The sequence below is a fragment of the Meriones unguiculatus genome, chromosome 1 (genome assembly GCF_030254825.1).
Source record: "Meriones unguiculatus strain TT.TT164.6M chromosome 1, Bangor_MerUng_6.1, whole genome shotgun sequence".
In the NCBI taxonomy this organism is placed as follows: domain Eukaryota; kingdom Metazoa; phylum Chordata; class Mammalia; order Rodentia; family Muridae; genus Meriones; species Meriones unguiculatus.
Window position 1 is genome coordinate 30361943 of NC_083349.1, and position 24644 is coordinate 30386586.

General features: G+C 42.0%; 1 protein-coding gene and 1 pseudogene across 3 annotated transcripts; both read left to right on the forward strand.

Moving 5' to 3' along the window:
* The first annotated feature begins 976 nt into the window (after nt 1-976).
* On the forward strand, nt 977-15183 carry Fam111a (FAM111 trypsin like peptidase A). Of its 3 annotated transcripts, XM_060386932.1 has the most exons (5): nt 977-1376; nt 5486-5540; nt 6117-6322; nt 11473-11735; nt 12258-15183. In XM_060386932.1, exon 5 carries the CDS (start codon nt 12450-12452, stop codon nt 13998-14000), a length of 1551 nt encoding a protein of 516 aa, XP_060242915.1. In that variant the 5' UTR covers nt 977-1376; nt 5486-5540; nt 6117-6322; nt 11473-11735; nt 12258-12449; the 3' UTR covers nt 14001-15183. The 3 variants fall into 3 exon arrangements, with proteins under 3 accessions (XP_060242915.1, XP_021516908.1, XP_060242904.1); XM_021661233.2 differs by lacking the exon at nt 11473-11735; XM_060386921.1 differs by lacking the exons at nt 977-1376; nt 11473-11735 and adding an exon at nt 3973-4046.
* Nucleotides 15184-20901: 5718 nt separating this feature from the next.
* Nucleotides 20902-21447, forward strand: LOC110563977 (transcription factor E2F5-like; annotated as a pseudogene).
* The last annotated feature ends 3197 nt before the right edge of the window (nt 21448-24644 follow it).

The window sequence follows — 24644 nt, forward strand, 5'->3', positions numbered from 1 at the left end:
CTTCCATGTGGGTGCTGGGTATTGAACTGGGGTTCTCTGGCAGAGACCGCAGATACCTGCACCAAGCTGGCTAGCCAGGCTAACAGACACACTGAGCTTCTAGGTTTTGTGACAGATCTGCCCCGGTAAATAAGGCTCCCTCTTATGGCATGGATCTCAAGTTAGAACAGTCATTGTTGGCTGTTTCGGTGCCACCTTTACTCCAGCACATCTTGCAGGCAGGACAAATTGTAGGCAGAATGTTTTGTGGTTGGTTTGGTGTCCCAATCCTGATTACAGGAGATGGCATTTTCCATTGCTAGGAGTCTTAGCTATGGTCACCTTCATTCCTGGGAATTTTCATTGCCCTAAGTCTCTGGCTTCTCCCAGGGATGCTATTCCAGTGGTCTCCCCCAGTACTCTCTCCCTCCAGCCTCCTTTTTCTTTTTCTTTTTTCATTGCATCTCAATTTGGACTAACTCATGGCAAGCACTTAGCAGCATATTTGAGATCCATTATTTCTGGAGTTGACACCCTCTTCATGTGACGAAAATATTTAATACCAACGATGCACATCTGGAAAATCGATTTATTAGCTCATCAAGATGGCTCAGCATCTGCTGCCTCTCCTGACGACCTGAGTTGGGTCCATGAAACCCACACGATAGGAAACAACCAATTCCTGAAAGTTGTGACACATGGCATGCGCACACATACACACAATACAGACAGATACATAACATATAAATGTAATACATTTCTAAACTCTAAAATAAAAAAGACCGATCTGTTTTTGACAAGGTTCTTCCTTCTTCCGGATTTGTTCAAGCACTGAAGCTGGTCTGCTGTAGGGATGTTGCCCCTAGAAAGACCCTGAGTCCTCCAACCTCCCTCCTCCTAGCTCATGCACTTTCTGCCTGCATCCCCAGATGGCCACTCTACTACCTGCTGTCTGGAATCTCCTGCCTAGTCCAGCTGGTGGGAAATCCCTGGACCTCTGCAGTTGCCCAGAGCCAGGCTGGAACCCTTCGCTGAGTCCGGGAGAGGCTCCTCCGCTGCTTCCTGCCCAGTCCGCTAGGCACACTTCCTTTGAGTAGGCTCTAAGCCGAGATCCCTGGAGAGTAGAGGGCTACACCCACTCCATCAACTGGCAGTCCGGCTGCTCTGACTAAGTGGCCCTTTGGGACCAAGGCGGGAGCACTCGCTCACATCCGGACCTGCACTCCAAGTGAGGCCAATAAACGGTTGCGTAATGGTTGCTGGTCGGTGAAAGGACCAATCCGCGATCTCTCCGCCCCTTAGACAAAGGCATCGGATGACGGTCAGGTTTGGTCTTTCCAAAAAGACGCGGGATTGCAGCGGTTGGGCGGGAAAGCGCAGCAGCGTGAAAAGAGCCGGTGAGTAAAAAGCTCCTTTCAGTTTGAATTCTTCGAGTCAGGGTGTTGCGTGCGGCAAATATTCACCAATACATTTCTTAAGTCTGTTTCGTTTTAGACTAACAACACACACAGTAAGTGACAAATACTGGCTTCTTTCTCTGGCATGCCTAGCATATAGAGCGGAAGCCAAAGCACGGAGCCGACTACTAAATTAACGTGACTTGTTTGTCTGCTGTTTCCATCAGCATAAATGCACTAACCCAGAATGTCCTGCCAAGGACCAGAAAGAGCCAGCTATCTCTTTAATATTCTCTGTAATATTCATGAGAGTAGCTTCCTCAAAGGTCTAACTTATATGCAAGTTCATTGTCAGATTCTGTGTCCCTTATGGGCTTTGTGAGGGTTCCCTCAATAAGAGCAGACTTAATGTGGATGCTGGATTCAAGCCAGCCAGTGCTTGCTGTGAGCGAGGGAAGGTGGCAGCTCTAGGAGCAAACTGTGATACTCTTCAGGGTGGGTCCGATCTCAGATTTCAGGCACACTGGGACCTTGGGGAGATGCTAAGGCAGGAAAGTCCTTGGGGAACAGGCAGACATGCTATCTATCCAGAGGACCCAGGAATCCCAGGTTTGTTTTCAGTGGCTATTTCTTGCCTCAGAATGCTGGCGTTAATGACATGGTGTTGTGGGGAGAGGCTTGGATCAGCTATGGCCTTTGCCTCTCAAAATCCTTTCTGAGAGAAAGGTAGGTAAGAGGAGCAGAATGTTCATGTGGCTAGCCAGAAAGAAAGAGACCTTAAGAGAGGGAGACATGAAGGTGGGAGAGAGAGTGAGAGCAGGAGAGGGGGAGAGAGAGAGGAGATGAAAAACTGGGGAGAGGAAAAGGAGGGAAGAGAGAGAAGGAGGAAACATGGAGAAAAAAATTCCAGGAACTGTCAGGGAGGCTGGAGATAGGCCCTTCCACAGGTCTTGTGTTGATTTATTGCTTTACTGAAGAAAGAGCAAATCTAATTAGCTCAGCGGACTTTGCCTTAGCAGGGTTGCTCAAGGAAAACTACACATAATTCACTTCAGTAAAATATGGCCCAGTACGGATCCTGGAATTCATATGTATGGAGTAGATACGGAGTGGTTCATAATTGCTTAAGTATATGCCAGTGAACCGTAAAATTCTTATTTCTTTCTGCTGGCTTTATTATTATTATTTTATATGAATCACGGTATGAGTCATCAACACACAAAGAACCTCAACTTGTATTTCTGGATGAACAACAAATTTCTGCCTGCAGATATCACGTAATGGAGTCCGGTTCCTCAAGTACTCATCCACTTTGGTTTTCTACAGTGGCTGTGAAGGAGTGTCCCCGTGGTTAAGCACTGGTATCGAGAGGAGCATTAGCATTAGCAGCCATGCTCACTCAGCAGCCTATCGCTCATGGCCATTGTCTGAAGACTACATGTATTACATTCTCTCTCAGCTCCCAGTCCTTACATTCTGCTTAGTAAATATGGCTCAGCAAGCAGGCCACCAAATCCTCTACCACCCCACGACAGGCAAGCACACACAGGAAGCACACCTTCACCCCTTCACCAACAAATACGAATGTAACAGTCCAGTCTATTTCCTCCTGAGTGAACTGTTTTATCAGTAGGAACTGTTTTCTGTGTCTCTCTGAAACTAGAGCAAATTCTATTCCTCACAGTGAAACCTCAGGGCGTTTCGTATACAAATACAAAGACAGCGTGTTTGGGCCAGGGATAGGATTTCTTGTTAAAGAGTTTACTTGCTTTCACCCTCGGCTTGCTACCTACATTCGTAGCTGTAATGGACTGTAACTGGCTATTCCAGTTGTGCTTTGAAATCCCAGGTATCACCTTCATTAGTGAGTGCAGCGCAGTTGGTGGCTGGTCCTAGGGTTGGAACTCTACAGTTGGGGGAAGCCCCTAGTCCTCATTTTCATCACAGGCTTTTTCCGGGATGACTTCTAGGCTCAGAAGCTGCTTCTGGGCCTCAGAGTTTTCAGTGCCGGGTTTCGGCCCACACGAAACAGCTGCATAATGGATTTGCTTCAGATTCTCCAAGGTCTCATTCTTAGCGTATTTCGAAAGATCCGCTTGTCCCTTTAAGACTGTTATATTCCAGGTAAAGCTCTCCACAGCCTTCTGCAGTTCCTGTACCATTGGTGCCCACGCTGTGCAAGCGTTCATGCAATTCCCTGGCTGCCTTCTGACAACGCATGATCTTTTCGTACATAGCATCTGCATTTTCAGTTAGTGCCTTGAGGGACTGTATCATCTTGATGCTGCTGCCCCGGGGCGGGGCTGTCCCTGGGGACACCCCGCGGCAAGGTTCGGGGTCTGCGTGAGCGCCAAGCCTAGAGGTCGCCGGGCAGGGCTGGCCCGGGCTTCGTCCCCGGACGAAGGCCGAGGCTGCAGTCTCCTGGAAACCCCGCCGCTGTCACAGCGCGTCCGCCTGGCCTAGGCGACCTCCCCCCCCCCCCCCCGCCGCCGCCTTCCCCGGCCCGGGCTTTCAGGGCGCCCTTGGCGCAGAGGGCCGAGCCCGGGGAGGTGGGCAGGGCCTCGCCTGCGGCGCCCCCGTCCGCACTCCACCATGGGCCCCCCACAACCCCGTATTACATTCTCTTTAATCTTCACAACAGTCGAGGATGGTTCTGCCAATCTTTTTAGGGTAAGGAAGAGGCAGAAAACAGAAAACAGGGTGCCTAGGGTCATGCAGCTGGTGTCTGGCTCCTGAGCTGAGCCAGGACTCTCAGCACTCACTCTGCTATGCATGTTTAATTTAATTTAATTTTTATTTTATTTTATTTTTTCAAGTTAGGACATCCTTGTCTCATTTACATTTGCTGGTGCTTTTCTCAAACAGGAAACTAGGTCCAGGCAGAGTAGTAGATTTCCTTCATAGCCCATCAGCAGTAGTCACTGGTAGAAATCTAGGGCGCAGGCTCCATAATGGAGGGGTTAAGGTCATGGACACAGGGTTTGGATGGTTCCCCCTTGTCTGAGTGCTTCAATTATGCAACAGAGAAAAGAAGCAAGCCAGGGGTGGCTGTCTGCAGACAACCTCTTTGGTTCTGCAGACAAACTTTCTATGTGGAAACAGTTAAAATGCACAATTAACTCATGTGTTGCGGTGTTCACTTAAATCGTAGCACCGAGGAGGGTGACATTGGAGGATGGTCAGCTTAAGGTCATCTTGGGCTAGAAAAGAAGACTTGTTTTAAAGGGGAAAAAAATGTATCTTGTATTTTGATGTGAATAAATTGGCTTTGTAAATATACAAGAAAAAAATGCTTAACTTGAAGAGACAGAAAGTGACTTAATGTTAAAATCTTACCACGTCTCTGTCATCTACTAGCTGAAAACACACCGTGGGGTTAGAGATGTGGGCCACTTTTAGAGCGTTCACCCTTCGTGCATGAAGCCCTGGGTTTGATTCTCTTTAGCATATATGCCAGCTGTGATAGACAGCACATATCTTTAATGCGGGCAGTTTGAAGAGTGGAGGCAGGAGGATCGGGAGTTCAAAAGTCTGTGGCCAGCCTGAGTTACATGAGACTTTGTCTCAGAAAAGCAAGAAAAGATACATAAATTGGAAAACAAAAACAAAAACCATGAACAAAATTATTTGCTATTTGATAGGCATTTGGAAGCTCATTACATGATTCTCTCTTGTCTCCACTTCCTTTTTGTCACTTCCATTAGAAAAGGATGTTAATACAAATTCTTCAAAATATATTCACTGGAGTATTCGTGGCTTGGATGAAAATTTAAGATCTCTAGAAAGAACTCAAGCTTTTTACAGGAAAAGTAGGAGTAATAACACCTCTCTAAGCAAGCTTTTGAGAATCACGTGACACTCATGGAAGTCATTATGGAAGTCGCTTTAGAACATGGCAGGACACTGCCTACGCCACTCATTCCTTGAAGATGTCTTTGTAACTGAAGTGCTGGGGTCTGCCATGTGCTAGACATTGCTCTGATGGTGACCCAGGGAAGGATGAGCTTGCTGCCCTCTGTGGTGTGTGTCCTACTGATATTTAGCCCTGTCGGACGTTTTGGTATTTCATTTAAACTTTTTATTTATTTATTTATTTTTGTCTTTTGCAGAGACAGAAGAGGAAAGACACGGGAAGATACCGCTTCAAACAAAAGACCTAAAGCAGTAAGTAATTCCTAACTGTCATTTTGGATAAACTTTCCAGATTTTTTTTTTTTTTATATCTCTCTTCAATTTCTTTTCTGTTTAGGGCACTACTTGGTTCTCTTCCTGCCCATTTCCCCATAAATTTGCCAGTCCTCATCATCTCCATATTAAACAAACAGCAGATGTTAACATCGATGTAAATAGAACATAGTTTTGAGTGTCTCAGCTGCAAACCCTTTGTAGGATATCTGCATTTGAATTTTGTGGGTTTGGATACAGCATCTCCCTTGTCAAAGGTATCCTTTTCCCCCAAACAAAATCTATATAGATGCTGCTTTCCTTGTCAGTGGTGGAAGTGACTACAGATGATTTGTGTTAAGTGTTTGGTACAATGCGGGCCATGTGATGCTTTTCCTATTGGACGATTATGCTTTTCGGATAGAGCATCTGCTTGCAAGGTTACTGTCCTGGGATAAGCAAGGCCAGAGCTGAAGGGAAAATATGGGATCTAGGACCCACCCGGTTCGTCTCTTACTCTGTTGCTGATAGTGCCATAACTTGGACCACTTTTCTTTTCTTTTTCTTCTTTTGGAGCTGAGGACTGAACCTGGCCTTGCACTTGCTAGGCAAGCATTCTACCACTAAAGCAACGCTTCACCGAACTTAAACTGGTTTTGACGTTTGTGATTCAGCCAGGCCATCTGTTTCATCTCTAAGCCACCATGAGCTACAAGAAGCGCAAACCACAGATCTTATTTAATGCAAGGAAAAATAAAAAGATCAATGACTATTTCTCTCAGGTATGTCTATAAATATTGCTTGTGTGATATAATAACAGCTGTCTTAGCCAACATGGGTCCTAGGTCACGTAGGATCTACTGCTGAGAAGCTACCTCATTGTTGATGGGGCCGACGACATACTCCAGGATTGTTCTCCTTCACATGATTTATTTTGGTGAATGGCAGCAAAGACAATGTGTTGTATTATAGCTTTCCACCATAGTAGTGTTTAATAAAAAAAAATCCTATTTAAATCATGCCTGAAACATTAATAAAATAGATCAAATACATGTCAAAGCAACCTGTGGGAAAAATTAATACTATTTATTAGTGTTCAAATGTTCTGAGTATGATTGGTCTCTCCAATCATAACAGCCTATATTTGTTTAATACTTCATAGGAATATTTAAATATATGGAGGTCTATTACATGGTTGAAAAAGGATGTTTCTCATCAAATCTATATTACAGAAATGTGTTTTGAAAGATTTTATGCCTGGCCAGAGTAGATTTATATTGCCTGGCATTTTTTGATTGAAAATAGATTCTTTTCTCATACAATATATCCTAATTATAGTTTTTCATCCCTCCACCCCTCCCAGTTCCTCCCTACCTCTTCTCCCCTCCAGATTCCCTCCCCTTCTGTTTCTCATTAGAAAAGATCAGACTTCTAAGAGACAACAACAAAACATAACAAAATATAAGATGAAGCAAAACACTTTCATATCAAAGTTGGACACTGCAACCCAACAGGAGGAAAAGAGTCTCAAGAGCAGGCACAAAAGTCACAGACCCACTTGTTTTTAGAGTCAAGAGTTTGCTAATCTAATATCTACAATATATATGCAGAGGAACTGGTGTAATCCCATGTTGGCCCTGTGCTTGCTGCTGCAATCTTCATGAGCTCTTATGTACCTTGCTTAGTTAATTCAGAGGGTGATGGTTGCTGGTGTCCTCCATCCCTGTCGACTCTTACAATTTTTCCACCTCCTTCTCCTGAAGATTGCCTGAGCTCTGAAGAGAAGGATTTGATGGAGACCCACAATTTAGACTTTTTCTCTGCATAATATCCAGCTGGGGATCTTTACACCTGTTCCTGTCTGCTGCCTGAGGAAGATTCTATGTTGATGAGTGGATAAGCCACTGATCTATGAATATAGTAGAATATCATTTTTTCAACCAGCTATGCTAGAATTACCCTAGGTCATTGGGCTGTCTAGTCTCTGGTTCTTGGTTACCCAAGCAGTGTTAGGTATGTGTTTCTTCTGGTACAGTGGGCCTTAAGTTCCATGTCACCATTGCCCTAGCATAATTTGCAAACAGGGTAGACTGTAGGTCAAAGGATTTGTGCCTGGGTGGTGTCCACATTTTCCTTTCAGTTAGCCTACTGAGTACCTTCAACACCAAAGAGAATGGAATTCAGGAGTGAAGGCGCCATGGAGGCACTGGCTTAACTTCTTCATGTTCAATGAATTGTGTGGATGTTGTCTTCAGCAACAGCCCCCCCCCCCCCCCACTGTCAAAGAAAATCAGCTGTCCTTCTGTGTTTGGATTTATTTCTGGGTCTTCAATTCATTTCTGTTGATCAAAGTCTTTTTTCTATGACAATACCTTGCTGTTTGTATTACTATAGCTATGTAGTACAACTTGAAATCAGGGATGGTGATACTTCTAGCAGTTCTTTTATTGTTCAGGATTGTTTCAACTCTCCTGATTTTTTTCCATATGAAACTGAGTGTTTTCCTTTCAAGGACTGTAAAGAATTGTGTTGGAATTTTGATGAGGATTGTCTTGAATCTGTAGATTGCTTTCAGTAGGACAGCCATTTTTACTATATTAATCTTACCCATCCATGAGAATGGGGGATCATTCCATCTTTTGACATTGTCTTCAATTTCTTTCTTCAGTGCCTTAAAGTTTCTATTGTATGTCTTTTACTTGCTTCATTAGAGTTACCTCAAGATATTTTATATTATTATTATTATTATTTTAGTTAATCTTGTATCCAGCCGTTTTGTTGAAAGGATTCATCACCTGTAGAAGTTCCCTGGTTCAATTTTTAGGGTGACTCATGTACACTATCACATCATCCACAAATCACCATACTTTGACTTCTCTATTTCCAATTTGTATCTACTTGATCTTCTTCAGTTGTCTTATTGCTCTAGCTAACATTTCAAGAACTATACTGAATAGATATGGAGAGAGTGGAAAGCCTTTTCTTGCTCCTGATGTTAGTAGAATTGCTTGAATTTTTCTGAATTTGATGTTGGCTATAGGCTTGCTATAAATTGCTTTTATTATATTTAGGTATATCCATTGTATCCCCAATATCTTTAGGATTTTCATTATGAAGGGGTTATGGATTTTGTCAAAGGCCTTTTCTGTATCCAATGAGATGATCATGTGCCTCTTTTAGTTTGTTTACATGATGGATTACATTGACTGATTTTTGTGTGTTGACATATCTCTGCATCTCTGGGATGAAACCTACTTGAACATGGTAGATGATTTTTTAAATGTGTTCTTGTATTTAGTTTGCAAGTATTTTATTGGGTATTTTTGCATCTATATTTATAAGGGAAATCAGTTTGTAATTTTCTTTGCTGAATCTTCATGTAGTTTGGATATCAGGGTAACTGGGGCCTCATAAAATGAGTTGGTCATTTTTCTTTCATTGCTTGTATTTTGTAGAATAATTTGAGGAGAATTGGTGTAATCTCTTCTTTAACAGTCTGGTAGAATTCTACACTAAAATCAATCTGACCCTGAGGGTTTTTGGGGGGTGGTGCAGGGAGACTTTTAATGACTGGTTCTATATCTCTATGGGTTATAGGTCTATTTGAATTGTTTATTTGATCCTGATTTAACTTTGGCAAAGTTGAAAAAGTTATCAATTTCTTTTAAATTTTCCAATTTGGTGGAAAGTATGTCCTTATGATTCTTTAGATTTCTTCAGTGTCTGTTGCTATGTCCTCCTTTTATTTATGATTTTGTTAATTTGGATATTCTCTTTTCATTTTTTTTTAGTTTTTTTTTGAAAAATTTTCATTATTATTATTAATTATTCACTTTGTATCCTGGCTGTAGCCCCCTCCCTCATCTCCTCCCAGTCCCATCCTCCTTCCTTCTTCCCCCCCTATGTCCTCCCCTAGTCCATGGATAGGGGAAGTTCTCCTTCCCTTCTATCTGACCCTAGCCTATCAGGTCTCATCAAGACTGGCTGCATCCTCTTTCTCTGTGACTGCCTCACCAGGAGGAAGTGATCCAAGAGCAGACTTTGATTTCTCTTCAAAGTCTTTCACCTTTTCTCTTTCCATCTTTTAGTTAGTTTGGATAATGGTTTGTAAATCTTGTTGGTTTTCTCAAAGAGCCAACTCTTTCTTTTATTGATTCTTTGTTTCTATTTTATTGATTTTATCCTTGAGTTTGATTATTTCTTGCAGTCTATCTCTTTTGGGTGTGTTTGCTTCTTTTTATTCTAGAGCTTTCAGGTGTGCTGTTAAGTTGCTAGTATGATATCTTTCCAATTTCTATATAAAGGCATTTGGTGCTGAGCACTGCTTTCAATGTGTCCCATAAATTTGGGTATGTTGTGCCTTCGTTTTGATTGAATTCTAGAAAGTGTTTAATTTCCTATTCTGCCTTGCCCCAGTAGTTCAGTAAGGAAACTTCAGCTGGTGATCTGTTGCAGTGCTAGGGCTGAGACTGTGGTATTACTGGGTCTGGGGGAACAGAGAGAGAAGGCCTGTGGACAGGCTACCTGGTTTTCTGGCAGGAATGGCCTGTGGTTGAGCAGGAGATTCTTACTTGAGTTTGGGTCTGGGATGCAGTGATTAGTGGAAAGAGGGTGGTTAGGATTTGTAGGATCCACAGCAGTGAGGGGGCAGGGGGAGGCTGCAGCTGGTGATGTGTTGCAGCTTTAGGGATGAGACTAAAGGGTTGGGTCTGGGAGGACAACACCTTGCATTCCTTTTGTCTGTTTAACTGAGTTAGTGTCATTACAAACGATGAGAGACTGAATTTTTACTCAAGCTCCAACACTCTTTATCCCGTTACCTGACTTTGCTAGCCTATGAATTCCTTGCCTGTTGGCATCCTTCTCATGATGAATACGACTTAGGGAAAATGACCTTTCCACACTTAGTTTTCATGCTGTCTTAGTATCGTTTTCTGTTTCTGTGATAAAATAATCTGACAGAAGCTACTTAAAATAGGAAGGGTTTGTCTGGCTCACGGTTTCTTACAATCTATCATGGAAGGGAAGTTACAGGAGTAGGGCTTGAGAGACCAAGTTATATCTCCTCCACAGTCAATAGTAGAGAGCAATGGATGAAGGGTCAGTTTCCCCCTTATCAACTTAAACAGTCCAAGATCCAGCCTAGGGACTGTGTTCAGCATGTTTAGGCTGGTTGTTCTCAGAAGTAATGTAACCGAGACAGCACCCCACAGAAGTGCTCAGAGACCCCCCTCCCAGGTAACCCTAGGTTCTGTCAAGCAGTTAACAACAACTGTCTTAAACACTTGTAGTTTTCACGGAGGCCTTGCTATTTACTGAATTAGACTTATGTCCTCATATTTTTTCTCCCCTGATTCTTACAGTTCTGCAGTGGGAGAAGACAAAAATTTACAGGAAAAGAATGCATATAGTTGAATATTAAAAGATGTTAGACTGCGTATTAGAATCCATTTACTTTATGGGTTATGAGGTGACATAGAAAAGGCACTTATAGGACAAACATTCTGTAATTTCAATTTCTCCACTGAAAGGACAGAAAGACCAATTTCTTTTCACACATTACATAGGATATGATTGACACATTTCATGTGATCATATTAGTTAATAGGGAATTAATATAATAAAGGGAAGGGCTTGCATTCATTTCATGATAGATACTGCCCAAGTTACAGTATTCCTTAATGAAATAAAATATGAACATTGTGAGTTTGAAGCCAACCTGGGCTATATGCTGAATTCTATAGAAGTCTTTTTAAAAACATTTATTTAAATGTAGTTAATTATTCACTTTACAACCAAGGACCAAGCATGGACTGGACCTAGACTCTCTACACATATATACCCAGTGGGCAGCTTGGCCTTCATGTGGGTCCCCCAGAAAGTGATGGGGGCTGTCTCTGACATGAACTCTGTTGTCTACCTTTCACCCTAGTGTGGCTGCTTTGCCAGGATACTGGGAAAAAGGAATTACACCATCCCGATGAGCCTGGATGTGCTAAGGCAGGTTTGCACAGGAGGATAAGTGTCTCCTCTTTGCTGAGGAGCAAGGAAGGGACCATAAAGAAAGGAGGGAGCTACAATTGAGATCTATGGAAGTCTTAGCTACATAGCAAGACACAAATTATTGAGCACCTGCTACTGTTGCAGAGGAACTGGGCTCTATTTCTGCACCCTCATGGTGGTTCATAACTACTGGTAAGTCCAGTTCAAGGGAATGGAATCTGATACCTTCTTCTGACCTCTGTGGGCACCAGGCATGCACACAGAGCACACACATACATGTAGGCCAAACATTCATGTAAATAAACAAATCGTTAAAAAACAATTAAGGATAAATACATAGCTTAACAAAATGTTATTGCAATATTCCTTATGCTTGTATAAGAAAAAATTTATATTGCTGAAAATAATAAAAATAACTTGAACTACCATACAGAGAATCTGGTAGACCTTTGAGTATCTGGATACCACTTCTGTCTGTTCTCCTGTTTGTTAAAAAAATGAACAGTGTGTAATAAAAGTAGCTCTTTTGACTAATTTGATAAAAAGCTAAGGTTGTATTTTGCATCTTAGGATTGACTTTGGTTTGTTTCTACTAACTGGTCTTTGGAGATTGGTACTAAATTTCCCATAGGAATTCTGTGAATTGCACACAAAAAATTGGAAACATGACTAGAATATAGTCAGAGTTTAAGGTATCTATGATTTATTTTTTAGGTTCCGAAAGAAGATCAAAATGATTCCACTATTTCTCAAGCAAAAGCGGAATCTAGAAAATCACCAAGAGACTTAACCAACCTCCAGGACCAAAAACTTCTTTCACCTAAGAAAATTCAACAAGATCAGACACCTCCCTCACTTAAGACAATTACATTCACCTTAGATGTGAACTTCAGGAAAAACAGAAACATGAAACACACACTCACACATAACGAGACAAATAGCTTATACACAGCACTTAAAACTCTCACTGCTGTCAAAGAAGAGATAGACAGTCAACAGGGCAAAGAAATGCTGGTGCGTGGCATCGAAGGAATCGAAGGCTACATCAACCTTGGCATGCCCCTCTGCTGTTTTCCAGAAGGCAGCCATGTGAGCATTACATTTTCTCAGTGTAAAAGGGAGCCGGAAGAACATAAACAATTGTTGGAACCACAGGACCAAGCATCTACCAATTATGTCCTATTTTACATTCATGCAATTGGCAGTAAGAAGAAAACAATTCTGAAGTGTGGAGAACTTCACAAAAGTGGGAACAAACTCTGTGTGTTTGGTGTCAAAGGAGAGACCATCAAGGACACTCTGAGGAAGGATGGCAGGTTTTGTTCTTTTATAGAGAGTGACCATTGGAAACTCATTAATAAGCTGGACACCATCATAGAAAACACCCAGCCAGTTGATGAGTTAGAGGGCAAGCTCTTTCAGGTTCACACTGAGCTAAGAAAGAAACTTAGGGCAACATCTGTCACTCAGGATTCTCAGTCAGAAAACAAAAACTTCCATGAGCTAAAAGACTACATTGTGGATGAGTACCCCACACTGAAAACAGAACGAGAAAAACTCAGAGCATACATCAAGGAAGAAGGCAAGAAAAGAAAGAAGAAACTTTACATAGTGCATAAAAAGAACTTTGGGAAACTGACAAAAAATTCTACATCTGTTAAAGTGCTCAAGCATCTTTCAAAGGCCAGTGACTCAGTCGGGTTCCTATGGTGGAACAATAATGGAAACGAGGGCTGTGCCACCTGCTTTGTTTTTCAAGGACTGTACATTTTCACTTGCCGACACGTCATAACTGACGTCGTGGGGAAAGCAGAGCAAAGTGAGTGGGCTAGTGTAATTAGTCAATGTGTAAAGGTGACCTTTGGTTATGAAGAGTTCCCACTAACAGATGCCATCTTTTTTGATGTTAAACCTTGGTTTGAGATATCTGATACAGACCTTGACTATGCTGTCCTGGAACTGAAGGAAAATGGACACCAAGTACCGGCTGGACTGTACAACGGAATAGGACCTGTGCCAGTTAATGGATTGATTTATATCATTGGCCACCCGGATGGAGAAAAGAAGTCTACTGATGGTTGCACAGTGGTCCCTCAAGATAATCGAGAAAGAAAATGTGAGGAAAATTTTCAAGCAAGAGAGGCAGCAGGCTGCCATTTTTCTACATCTTTTGTCAGTATGTACACCCAAAGAAGTTTCCAGGAACTGCTTCACAACACTAATGTGGTTACCTATGACACCACTTTTTTTGGGGGGTCTTCTGGATCACCAGTGTTTGATTCTAATGGTTCATTGGTGGCCATGCACGCTGCTGGTTTCACTTGTCCGTACCAAGGTGGAGTTTCTAATATCATTGAGTTTGGTCCTACTATGGAATCTATTCTTGCCAATATTAAGGAAAACAAAGAACCGTGCTATAATAAAATTTTTGGAAATCAGGAGGATATAGAAATGTGAAGCCCAGAAACCTCAGTACAGGAAAAGATTTAATCCATTATCCAAGTTTAAGGTAATTGCCTGTGATGTTTTTATTCTGCAGACAATAATGTTCTATGAACTTTCAAAATGATTTGTTTCACAAAAAATGGATGTTCCAGATTATTTCCTGTGAAAAGCAACATGGGAAAGAAGATTCAGTACTGGTTAGGCCTCAGGGTACTTGGTGCCAAGAGAGGCAAAGATATGAGGAAGGTCAGAGCTTAGAAACTGGAGTTGTGGACCAAAGATATGAGGGAAGAGAAGCCAATTTCTGGAAACTCGAAGCAGTTTTAAAAACACTGCTTTCTTTGGGCCTGCCTGAATCTTCTCTCTCCGCTGACCAGAGCTCAGCTAGGATGCCAGGTCACAGGTTTATGAGTCCTAAGCGGTCCCTGAAATTATTTGCCTTTCTTCAGCTTTGGCTTTCTGGCTGAAGACTTGGGTCTGGAATGAACCTTCAAGGAATGGTGTGGAAATCATTGAGCAGGCAAGGGAGCTGCCATATAGCGTGGGCATCTGGGAGTTTCTGGACTTGGGTTATGGAGGGCAAACACTGGAAGAGATGGTTTCCACTTCATGGGATTCACCATGGAGTGGGTCAGGAGGACACTGGACATAGTCTAGAACACTTCTCAGCAGTGTGACACTCAAGTCCTGTTCTTAGGGAGAGGAAGGAAACTGTGGTCAGGAAGTAATCTCACAACCATGAAAACCAAGGAGAATTTGTGTGCTGAAGATGGCCAGAGGTCTTTTATCTGAGGGAAAGGGGAAGGAGTGGGTGAGATGGTATGGGAAGGTTGCTAAGAGATCTGGCAATTGCATAAATTCTTCCATCTACCAGAACTGAAGTATGTCCTGGGCTTTTTGCTGCACCTGACAGCGGAGCTAACATGATCCTAATCGATAGTTCCCCTTGTTGTCCAGACATCTCCTAGTGCCATTGTATGATGTTTTGTTTTCCCTGCTCTGTGCATTTTTCTCAGAGGAAATACAAATGGAACGAAATTAAAAAACAAAAAACAAAAGTGTGATATCTGCAGAGAGTTATGGAATTTAAGATGAAAGAAAAGTAAAGCTGATTTTTATGGCATTCCGTTTGGGTTTGTTCCAAATCCACATTCTCAATGTTATGAAGTAATAAAGGTTGTTTTAACACATTTTATCTTTAGTTATGCATTATATGTATTTATTTATTTGTTATAGTAACTCTTACAAGCTCAAAGAGCCTCATTATTTTCTGAGTCTGTTGGGAGGGGGTTGTCCCTGAAGATATCATGACCAACGGGGAAATGACCTGGAAAGCTGTCAGAATGAAACCCTGCTGCAGCTGGACTTGGTCAGGTTGATGGGATAAAAATTTCTAGGGAGTCTCATCCTGTGGCTTAATTTTCCTCCACATCCAAACACAGTAGAATTTTGGGAAAATAGTCTTCATATGACAATTCTTGTAACAAAGCTTCAGAGATGGCTGCAGCTAAATTCCCTTACAAAATACCCCATCATTGAAAAATATCTGAGGCCTTTAAGAATGGGTTATATTGGTTGGGAAACAGTGCTCAAGGCTAAGGCCTGCAAAGGAAGAATATTTAATAAGTGTATAGATGGTTCCTACCAGTGGAGGATGGAAAGTACATGGGGCCTTTTTCATAAAGATGAGAGATAAAGCCCTTGATTGGGGCCTAAACAATTCTTAGTTTTGGGGGGAAACTCAGGTGGAGGCTGGCTTCTAATTGAGTAGCAAAGCTCACCAGGTTGTTTCATCCTCTGGACTCCGAATTATAATTGCAATGTTGTGAGTTGCCATGGCAGGGCTGGGAATTGAATCCCAGGGACTCAGCAATTTTCTAAGCTTATGCTATGCTGCCCACTGTTGCATTTTCCTCTTAAAAGTTACTTTGCTTACCTGCTGTACCATTTCCAAAGAGCCCATTGCAAGACATATGAAATCAAGCTTTGAGCACTCAAAGGGAGGCACCCGACCTCTTTGACAGCATATGAGGACTACAGCTGAGATTTCCCTGCTTTACTGTAACCCATCTACCTAATGTTTCCTCCAACGCATTTGAAAAGAACTTGGATTCATAGCTCCCTCTGTTCTGTTAATATCAATACCTCATCAAACTGTTACACAGAACGTGGAATTTGAGGCAATTGTCCCCACAATCCAGTTCTGCATATTTGGTTTCAGAATAAATAATCATTTACCCCCTTTGAGGGAAACTTGTGGTTTTGCACACACACAGACTTCAGGGCATGACTATGATGATTTTCTAGATTAATTTTGGTGGGAAGACCTGCCCTAAATGTGGGTGGCACCTTCCCATGTGCTGGGATCCTGACCTAAGGAAAAGAAATAATCTGGCTGGGCATCCATAATCATCTGTCTCCTGACTGCAGATGGAATGTGACCAGCTTCTTCACATTCACTTTCTCTGACATGTAGTCTCCATCATGATGGGCCATGGCCTCAAACTATGAGGCAAAATAGCCCTTCTTCCCTGAGGTTGCTTTTGTCAGGCACTGTTGTCACAGCAGTAGACAAGTGACTAATACACAGACATACCCGAAGAAAACAGTAGTTGATTTTTACATTTTTCTTCATATTAAATAGGATCTTCTGTGATCTGCACTTCTTACAGCTCGTGGTGACTTAGAGATTAAACAGATGGCTATGCTAAAACACAAACTTTAAAATGGTTCAAGTTATGACAGTATCTTCACAAGTGTCCCAGTTTGCACAGAGGAAAGGATGAACTGGGGTCCCATTAGCCCACCTTCCTGTTTCAGCTCCAGCCTTTCTGGTGCCAGGATGCTCTGAACAAGCAGATAGTTTTCTATCAAGCATAATCACCTCAACAATAAAGGCAGAGTATTATGAAAAGACACTCAAAACACACACACAAAGAAATTATATCTACCCCTGTGACTGCTGTGGAAAGCAGGTTCTATCCGGTTTTGCTTCTAGGGAAAGGGCATCTTGGACCAAGGACATGATGTGATCAAGCTTAGAGTTTGTATTATGTATGTATATAATATATATGTAATATATAATTTGCACATATAATATGTATAAAACATAAAATATTTACATATCCATACATATATACACATATGTATATCTTCATATATATGTGTGTGAATGAATATATTATGTATATATGCATAGACAAGTGTATATTAATATATTATATATTACTCATATAGCATTACAATATATTATATACATATCACACACATAATATACATACATACATTGGAAATTTAGAAAATTAGTGATGAAGAAAGGTAAATCAAAGTTTATCCCAGGTAAAAGAGACTCAGCCGAAAGAACCAGGGGCTGGAAATCTCTAGGATGGTGAAAACAGAGGGTCCAGGAGACAACATTGGAATTACTGAGGGCAAGAAGACACGCTCTCAGGTGCAATTCAGGACTCATCACCACAACAGTGTCCTTGCAGGATTGGAGCAAACAGCGGGCACTGCAGGCCTGGCTGAGGTCTGCTGCAGGTCTGGCTCTCCATGAAGCAGATGGTGAACACTGACTCTGGAGGTAAACCAACTGTTGCAAGCAAGAAGGCAATAATCTGTAGTTGGTATAACAAAAGTTATATTTTATTATGCCTATGGTCATCACACAAGGTTCACACTCTAGTTCCTAACCTCGGCCCTAAGCCTATCTCCCCAGTGCTGCTCACTGAGGCACTGGATCTTAGCTGAAGGTCAGGTCCAATCTCTAATTACAGTCTTCTTTTCGAGGCTCAGGACCATGGAGGAGACTCTTCAGCTGCAAGGTAGACCAGGACAGCATCTCTCCACTATCTCTAGCAGTCCTGAAGATGTGCAGAGCGTTGCTCCCAGTCTCTGCTTATATACCATGCAGTGTGCCTCATGGAGCTCTGGCAGTGTGTCTGGAGGTGTGTGAGTAAGTGATGCCACTGGGCTCTGGTTATCAGGAGCAGCCTTGGTGTAGTGCAGTTCCTGACTAAGCTATTTCTCAGGTATAAAAGGCTTATTTTATTTTATTTTTTTAACTACTGTGATCTCTACATACTAGTTCTCCTCTGGTCACTTCTGTTAGAAGATGGCGCAAGATGGACCGCACTCTATTTCTATCTGTCCAAGACCATGAAAGTTCGCTTGCTGTAGGGGTTCCTGCAAGTTCTACTGCTGGTGGGAAAACAGAAGAGGCAGGAAGGAGAGCCAGGGTAGCACACCTTCCTTAGCCAGTCTGTTTCCGACTTCTGGAGTCTGACCCCAAGGAGTTTATTTTTTACATATGTAAACATAGTGCGACTTTGGAAAAACATTCCCTTGTGACAATGATCAAAACAGAGCTTGAGGCATGGTGACATCAAAACTCCTTCTCAAAGTGCACGTCTTTTGCAAAGTGCCTGTGACCTCTTCCACAAGAATGGGTTCTATTGACTGAGAGGTAATGGGTTTAGGGAAGAAGGGTTTGTAACAAGCAGAATAGTAAAGCCCTTTTCCAAAAGTACATGGGACCTCTTTCATAAGGATGAGCTGCACTGAATGAGAAGCAGTGCTCAGGATAAGCAAGATTCGCTGGAGTACCAGCCAGTTGCAGCCTCTTGATGATGTCAGTGCTGGTCAATGAATTCCAGTTCTCCTTAAGAGCAGCACATTCATTCAGAAGCCGACCCACCTTTCCAGCCACTTACTGTAGTTTTTCTGAGAGAGTTTTTTTTTTTTTCTATAGAGTTTTTTCACTCTATTGCTGAGACCACCCTGGAATGAAATATGTAGCCCAGGCTAGCCTCAAACTCATGATTTTCATGTCTCCTTTTCTGTGTGCTGTTATTCCAGGAATACACCACCACATCCATCTTTAATAAATTCATTAAATTTTTAAGAGGGTTATGTTAGTGTGATTTAATTTTTATTTCAGATTTTAATTTCTTTTCACATGTATGGTGTGTGTGTGTGTGTGTGTGTATCTGTGCTTATTCATCTGTGTGGCACATATGTTTGCCCAGCATTGTGAGGGTAAGAGGCTGAATTTGGGTGTCTTCTATGATAACTCTACCCTGGATTAAAGGTGGGCCACCATGCCCATACAACAATTATGTAAACTAAAAACACTTTTAGAAGAACCATTACAGAGTAAATGACATAATTATGTTATAATCTCAAAAACCAAAAAAAATTTTTTTTTAAATTTTCAGAAAAACAAACAAATAAATGGTCAAGACGCTTGAGCTCCTTGCTTGATGGAGCCTTCCCCAGCCCTGTGGAGTGTATTCCTGGCTTTCACTCTCACTATTAATATTATAAATTTATATGTTTACTACTTCTGCTCCTGTGTCTTGTTTAATTCTTTTCTTGAGATGTAAAGAGCCTGGAAGTTCCTCACAAGACACAGGGAGACAACAGCTTGGTACCAAGGGTGGCGCCATCTAGAGGAAGTGAACTGTGCCTTTGGGAGGTCAGAGCTTGGGAGCCGTGCTTACACCTTTGCAGAGGTTCCCTCGGGAAGTATTGTGGGAGCCCGAACTATGATGTGAATGATTGTTCCTACATCATGCACTCCTGCCCTGAGGAGGCTGCTGGCTCATGAACTGGAACCTCAGAAACCATGAGCTTTTTGTTTTTGTGAGTCACTTATCCCAAATGTATCATCGAAGCGATAGCTATCTGCCTATCCGAAGACTGATGCTATGAAGGCAGTGGCGTCCTAAGTGCTGTACTGGATCCATTAATGAATTCTAAACTGTTTTAGGCTGATCTTGGAGAAAACAACTCCCAGCCTTCTAGGAGTCTCAGGAAGTGTCTCCTCTCAGTCTTTCCTGCTCGTCACACTTATTCACCGATTAGCAATTAGTTAATGTTTTAAGAACTGTCCACTGAAGACCTCCTAGGCCCTCCCTGTAGGTGTACCTCTCTCTGCTTCCTTGCCCTTCCAGCCTCGCCCTGGCTTCCCTGTGCAGGCAAGTTGTAGGCTCTGCCTATTTACTTTCCCGAGATATGCCTTGGGAATTCTGTGCTGCGAGGCAGACAGAAATAGGGCTGTGCTCATGTTTTTTTGTTTTTCTTTCTTGGGGACCAGAGGTGACTTATTTGTGCTTCCTGATGTCCAGTGTTTGGTAATTGTTGTTCCATGGATCCTGCTTGTCCCTTTTGTACTTTAATTATTTGTGTGAAAGGGTGAATGATTTTCTCACTTCCTTCTTGGCCATAGAGTTAATTCTATTTTATTGATTTTCTTAAAGTTTCTCTAATTCTTTTTGGACTACACTGTTATCTGATTTTTGGTCAAAAAGATGGGATCTGAGTCTATCTCTGGTCCTGCAAGGAAACAGGACATTCTAAACTCTTAATAAATTGTAAGATTATAAATACTGAAGACTCCCTAAGAATTAATTCGATTCACCTGTAAATCACCTAGAAAGGAAAAAATGTTCCTCAAAAAGTTGTAACTTCAGAGTCATGATCCAACCAAACACATGTTATAAAGATGGAAAGGTAACCAAGTAGCCCTTTAAAGAGATATGTGCCAACAGACCCCAGAAGGCCTCTTAAGGGTGTACTTGTTTAATGCTAACCTGCCCACTTTTCTGAGTTCTGACTCAGAAACACTCCCCACTTCCCTTGTTCACACTCAAGGCCACATCCTGCAAGCCGGCTTGCCCTGGTGCTCTAGGCACTGTGCTCCATAAGGACCATGCCCAAGTGCAGAGGCTCACAGACTTCCACTGCTGATCCCAGCTAGTTTCTTGACCTCTCGCTTGGAAAATACAACTTCCTCTCTTCCTCATAATCATTCCCTGACTGACAGCTGTTCAGTGTGCAAGTTGGCTTGCTTTGTTTTTTTTTTTTTTTTTTCTTTAAGACACCAATTTAATTTTTCTTTTCATTTGAAAATGTGATGGAAGACTGCATTAGTAACAGGTTTTCCTATGTAACTCACGACGTCTGCAATGGCTTTACTGGCGATACACTGTTGGCCTTTCAGGCACCTTCTGATACACAGCTGGAACTACCTATTCCAGAAACGGATCAGAATGGAAAAAAATACCGGGTAAACTTAAAGAGCCACTCAGGACCTATCCATGTACTGATATAAATAAAGAGTCCAGTTCTTCGCAGCCAGCGGTTTTTCCTGCCCCTCCCCCACCTCACATAGTCTTCCTCCCAGTCCTCAACCTCAATGGCTTCAGAGAAATCCACCATGGCTGCTTAGAAACTGACTGAGCAGCATGCTTCTGAAAGATGCCAGAGTTTCCAGCAGACACGAGCTACAGGAATTCCCTCAGGATCCATTAGTGGAGACATCATGGATGAACTGATGTCTTCTGGTGTGTTTATTCTCTTAGGGTTCTCTCCTACCCCAGCACATGACTACAACTTTAATTTAGATGATACTGAAGGAGCTTGTGATCTGTTTCATGTTCAGATACTAAATTATTAGGTTCCATGGAAACCTGGGACTGTTTTCCACCTCTAATGGTAACATTTTACTTTTGACTTCACAGGCCCGAAAGGGCTCTGACTGCTTCTGGGGCGATGGTGAACTGTGAACCAGCACGCCCCTCCAATGATTACATTCCGTTTCTTTTAAGGTGGAATTCTTCTGTAGCTTCCTCTCCTGAAAGGTAAAGGTTTCAGGTCATCACAACAAAACAAACTTGCCAGGTTGTCTTCACTATTTGAAGTATGTTACTGAAGCATTGTTTGTGGTGCCAGAGAACTGAAGAATTTGAATAGTGTGTGATAGGAGAAGGATTACTGAATTACTGGCCTCGCTCCATCTTAAACTCTATTGTTACCATTTCAACATATGATAAATGTTTGTTTTGATGGGCTCATTTGTGCTTTCGTTTAAAAAATATTTTTTAAACATCACATCTTAATTAAAACTAAAGCATGTCAAGTACTTAACAGCATATTAGAGATGTGTGTTTCCGGAGTGGACACCATCTTCTTTATGAGAGGAAAATATTCAGGCATTTGACGTGCAATGTCAAAGCCTTTCCCTCGTTTGTGTGTTCCAGGTTCTGGAAAGCCTGGCATCCAAATAGGTAGAAAATCCACAACAAGCTGAGATGTGTTTATTTCTGTCCTACTCCATAACAGCAAGCTAAAGGAATATGCATGATCTCTCTTTCCCTTTCAAACATGTGAGGCCATGCATGGTGGCACAATGCTGTAATCCCAGCATTCCAAGGCAGAACATAGAAGACTGTGAATTTGAGAGCACAGTGAACTATATAATAACTCAAAAGGGAAAGAAACAATACAAAAGTTCATATCTATGCAGGAATATTTACCTATATGGAAGGCTATTACAGTATTCCATGTTTAAAAAAAATGTTTCTGACCAAACCTAGACTACAGAAAAGCATTTTAAGAGACTGTGTCTGGATAGAGTAGATTTATATTGCTTTGCATTCTTTTTGCCTGTTTCGCTGAGAATTTAGTGTCATTACAATTGATGACAGGCTTAATTTTTTTTTTCAATGCAGTTTATCCAGGAACCTTGAACAATCATCTGACCCTGGGGAAAGCCAGCCCACAGCTTAAATAGCCTCTGGGTAGCCAACCCCAGCGTGCCATGTGGGACAGGCTTAATTTTTAACCAGGCTCCACCATCGCAACTCCCTGTACCAGTAAGTGACTTTGCTGGCATACGAACCTGTTGGACATTGGAATCCTTCTCATAATGCGACTTTCAGACAAACTAAGACAGCAGCTGTAATAAGATACCCCGAGAAAACTAACTTAAAACAGGAAGGGTTCGTTTGACTCATAGTTTCTTACAACCCATCATGGCAGGAAAGTCGCATCAGCAGGACCTTGAGATAATTACGTTGCATTCACGGTCAACAGTAGAGAGCCATGGATGCGTTCTTAGTTCCGCATTATCAACTTTAACAGCCTAGGGATTTAGCCTAGGGAACGTGGCCAACATGTTGAGGCTGGTTCTCACTAGAATTGATGTAACCAAGATGACACCCCACAGGTGTGCACAGAGGCCCATCACCCAGGTGACTGCAGGTTTTGTCATGCAGACAGTTAACAGCAACTGCCACAGATACTTTTTGTTTTCACTGAGACTTTCCTGGCTTACTGAATTAGACTTATGTCCTCCCATTTTTTTTTTTTTTCTGTTCCTGGTTCTTAAGATAAAGTCATAAAAATGGGAGATGCTGAAAATTTCTAAAAATTTTATACTCCAATACAAAAAGATATTAGGTTGTATATTTGAATCGACTATGTATTGGTATCTGCCAACTTACTTTATGGGTTGTGTTTTGATATTAGAAAAGGCACTTAGAGGACAAACGTTCTGTAATCTCAATTTCTCTGTCAAAAGGACAGGGAGACCGGTTTCTTGTCACACATTCCTTGGGATGTGACCAACATATTTCACATGGTTATATTAATTTGTAGGACATGTATGTAATAAAGAGCATAGTTTACACTCATTTCATGATAGATGATGCTCTGAATCACAATATTAAGGAGATATGAAAATTGTGAGTTTAAGCCGAACTGGGCTACATACTGAATTCCATAGAAATCTTTTAGTTTGTTTGTTTTCCAAGATAGGGTTTCCCTATGTAGCCTTGGCTGTCCAGGACTAGGCTAGCCTTGAACTCACAGAGATCTGCCTGCCTTTGCCTCCCTGAGTGCTAGAATTACAGGTGTGTGTCACTGTGCTCAGCTTTCATGAAAATCTTTATTTATTTTTTAGTTTATTACAATTTATTTACTTTGTATCCTAGCTGTAGCTACCTCTCTCATTCCCTCCCAATTCTTCCCTCCCTCCCTCTTCTCTGCCCATGTCCCTCCCCAAGTCCACTGATAGGGTGGTCCTCCTCCCCTTCCATCTGACCCTAGCATATCAGGTCTCATCAGGACAGGATGCATTGTCTTCCTCTGTGGCCTGGTAAGGCTGTCCCTGCTCAGGGGAATGTGATCAAAGAGCTAGATACTGAGTTCATGTCAGAGACAGTCCCTGTTCCCCTTACTAGGGAACCCACTTGGAGACTGAGTTGACATGGGCTACATCTGAGCAGGGGTTCTAGGTTCTCTCCATGAATGGTCTTTGGTTGGAGTATCAGTCTCAGAGAAGACCCCTGTGCCCACATTTTTTTATTCTTTTGCTGTACTTGTGGAACTCCTGTCCTCTCCAGTCTTTCTTTCTGCCCCTTCTTTCATAAGATTCCCTGCACTTTGCCCAAAGTTTGGCTATGAGTCTCAGCATCTGCTTCCAGACCCTGATGGGTAGAGTTTTTCAGAGGCCCTCTGAACCCTATGGCAACATCTGTCACTTAGGATTCTGATTTAGAGAACAAAAACTTCCATGAGCTTGAAGAACACACTAACTCTGTCCTGTTCCCTGTTTTCTCCCTCTTCCGATGTCCATCCCATTTGCCTTTCTGAGTGAGGATTGATCATCTTACCCAGGATCCTCCTTCTTGCTTAGCTTCTTTAGGTGTAGATTTTAGTATATTTATCCTATATTATAGGTCTAATATCCACTTTTAAGTGAGTATATACCATGTGTGTCTTTCTGCTTCTGGGATACCTCACTCAGGATGATCTTTTCTAGTTCCCACCATTTGCCTGCAAATTTCATGATTTCCTTGTTTTTAATTGCTG

What these genes read in the sequence shown, in the direction of transcription:
- Fam111a (XM_021661233.2), top strand. Translation starts at nt 6,245, where the DNA reads ATGAGCTACAAGAAGCGCAAACCACAGATCTTATTTAATGCAAGGAAA. An exon ending in TCAATGACTATTTCTCTCAG is followed by an intron (nt 6,323 to 12,257) that starts GTATGTCTATAA and finishes TTTATTTTTTAG; the next exon opens with GTTCCGAAAGAAGATCAAAA.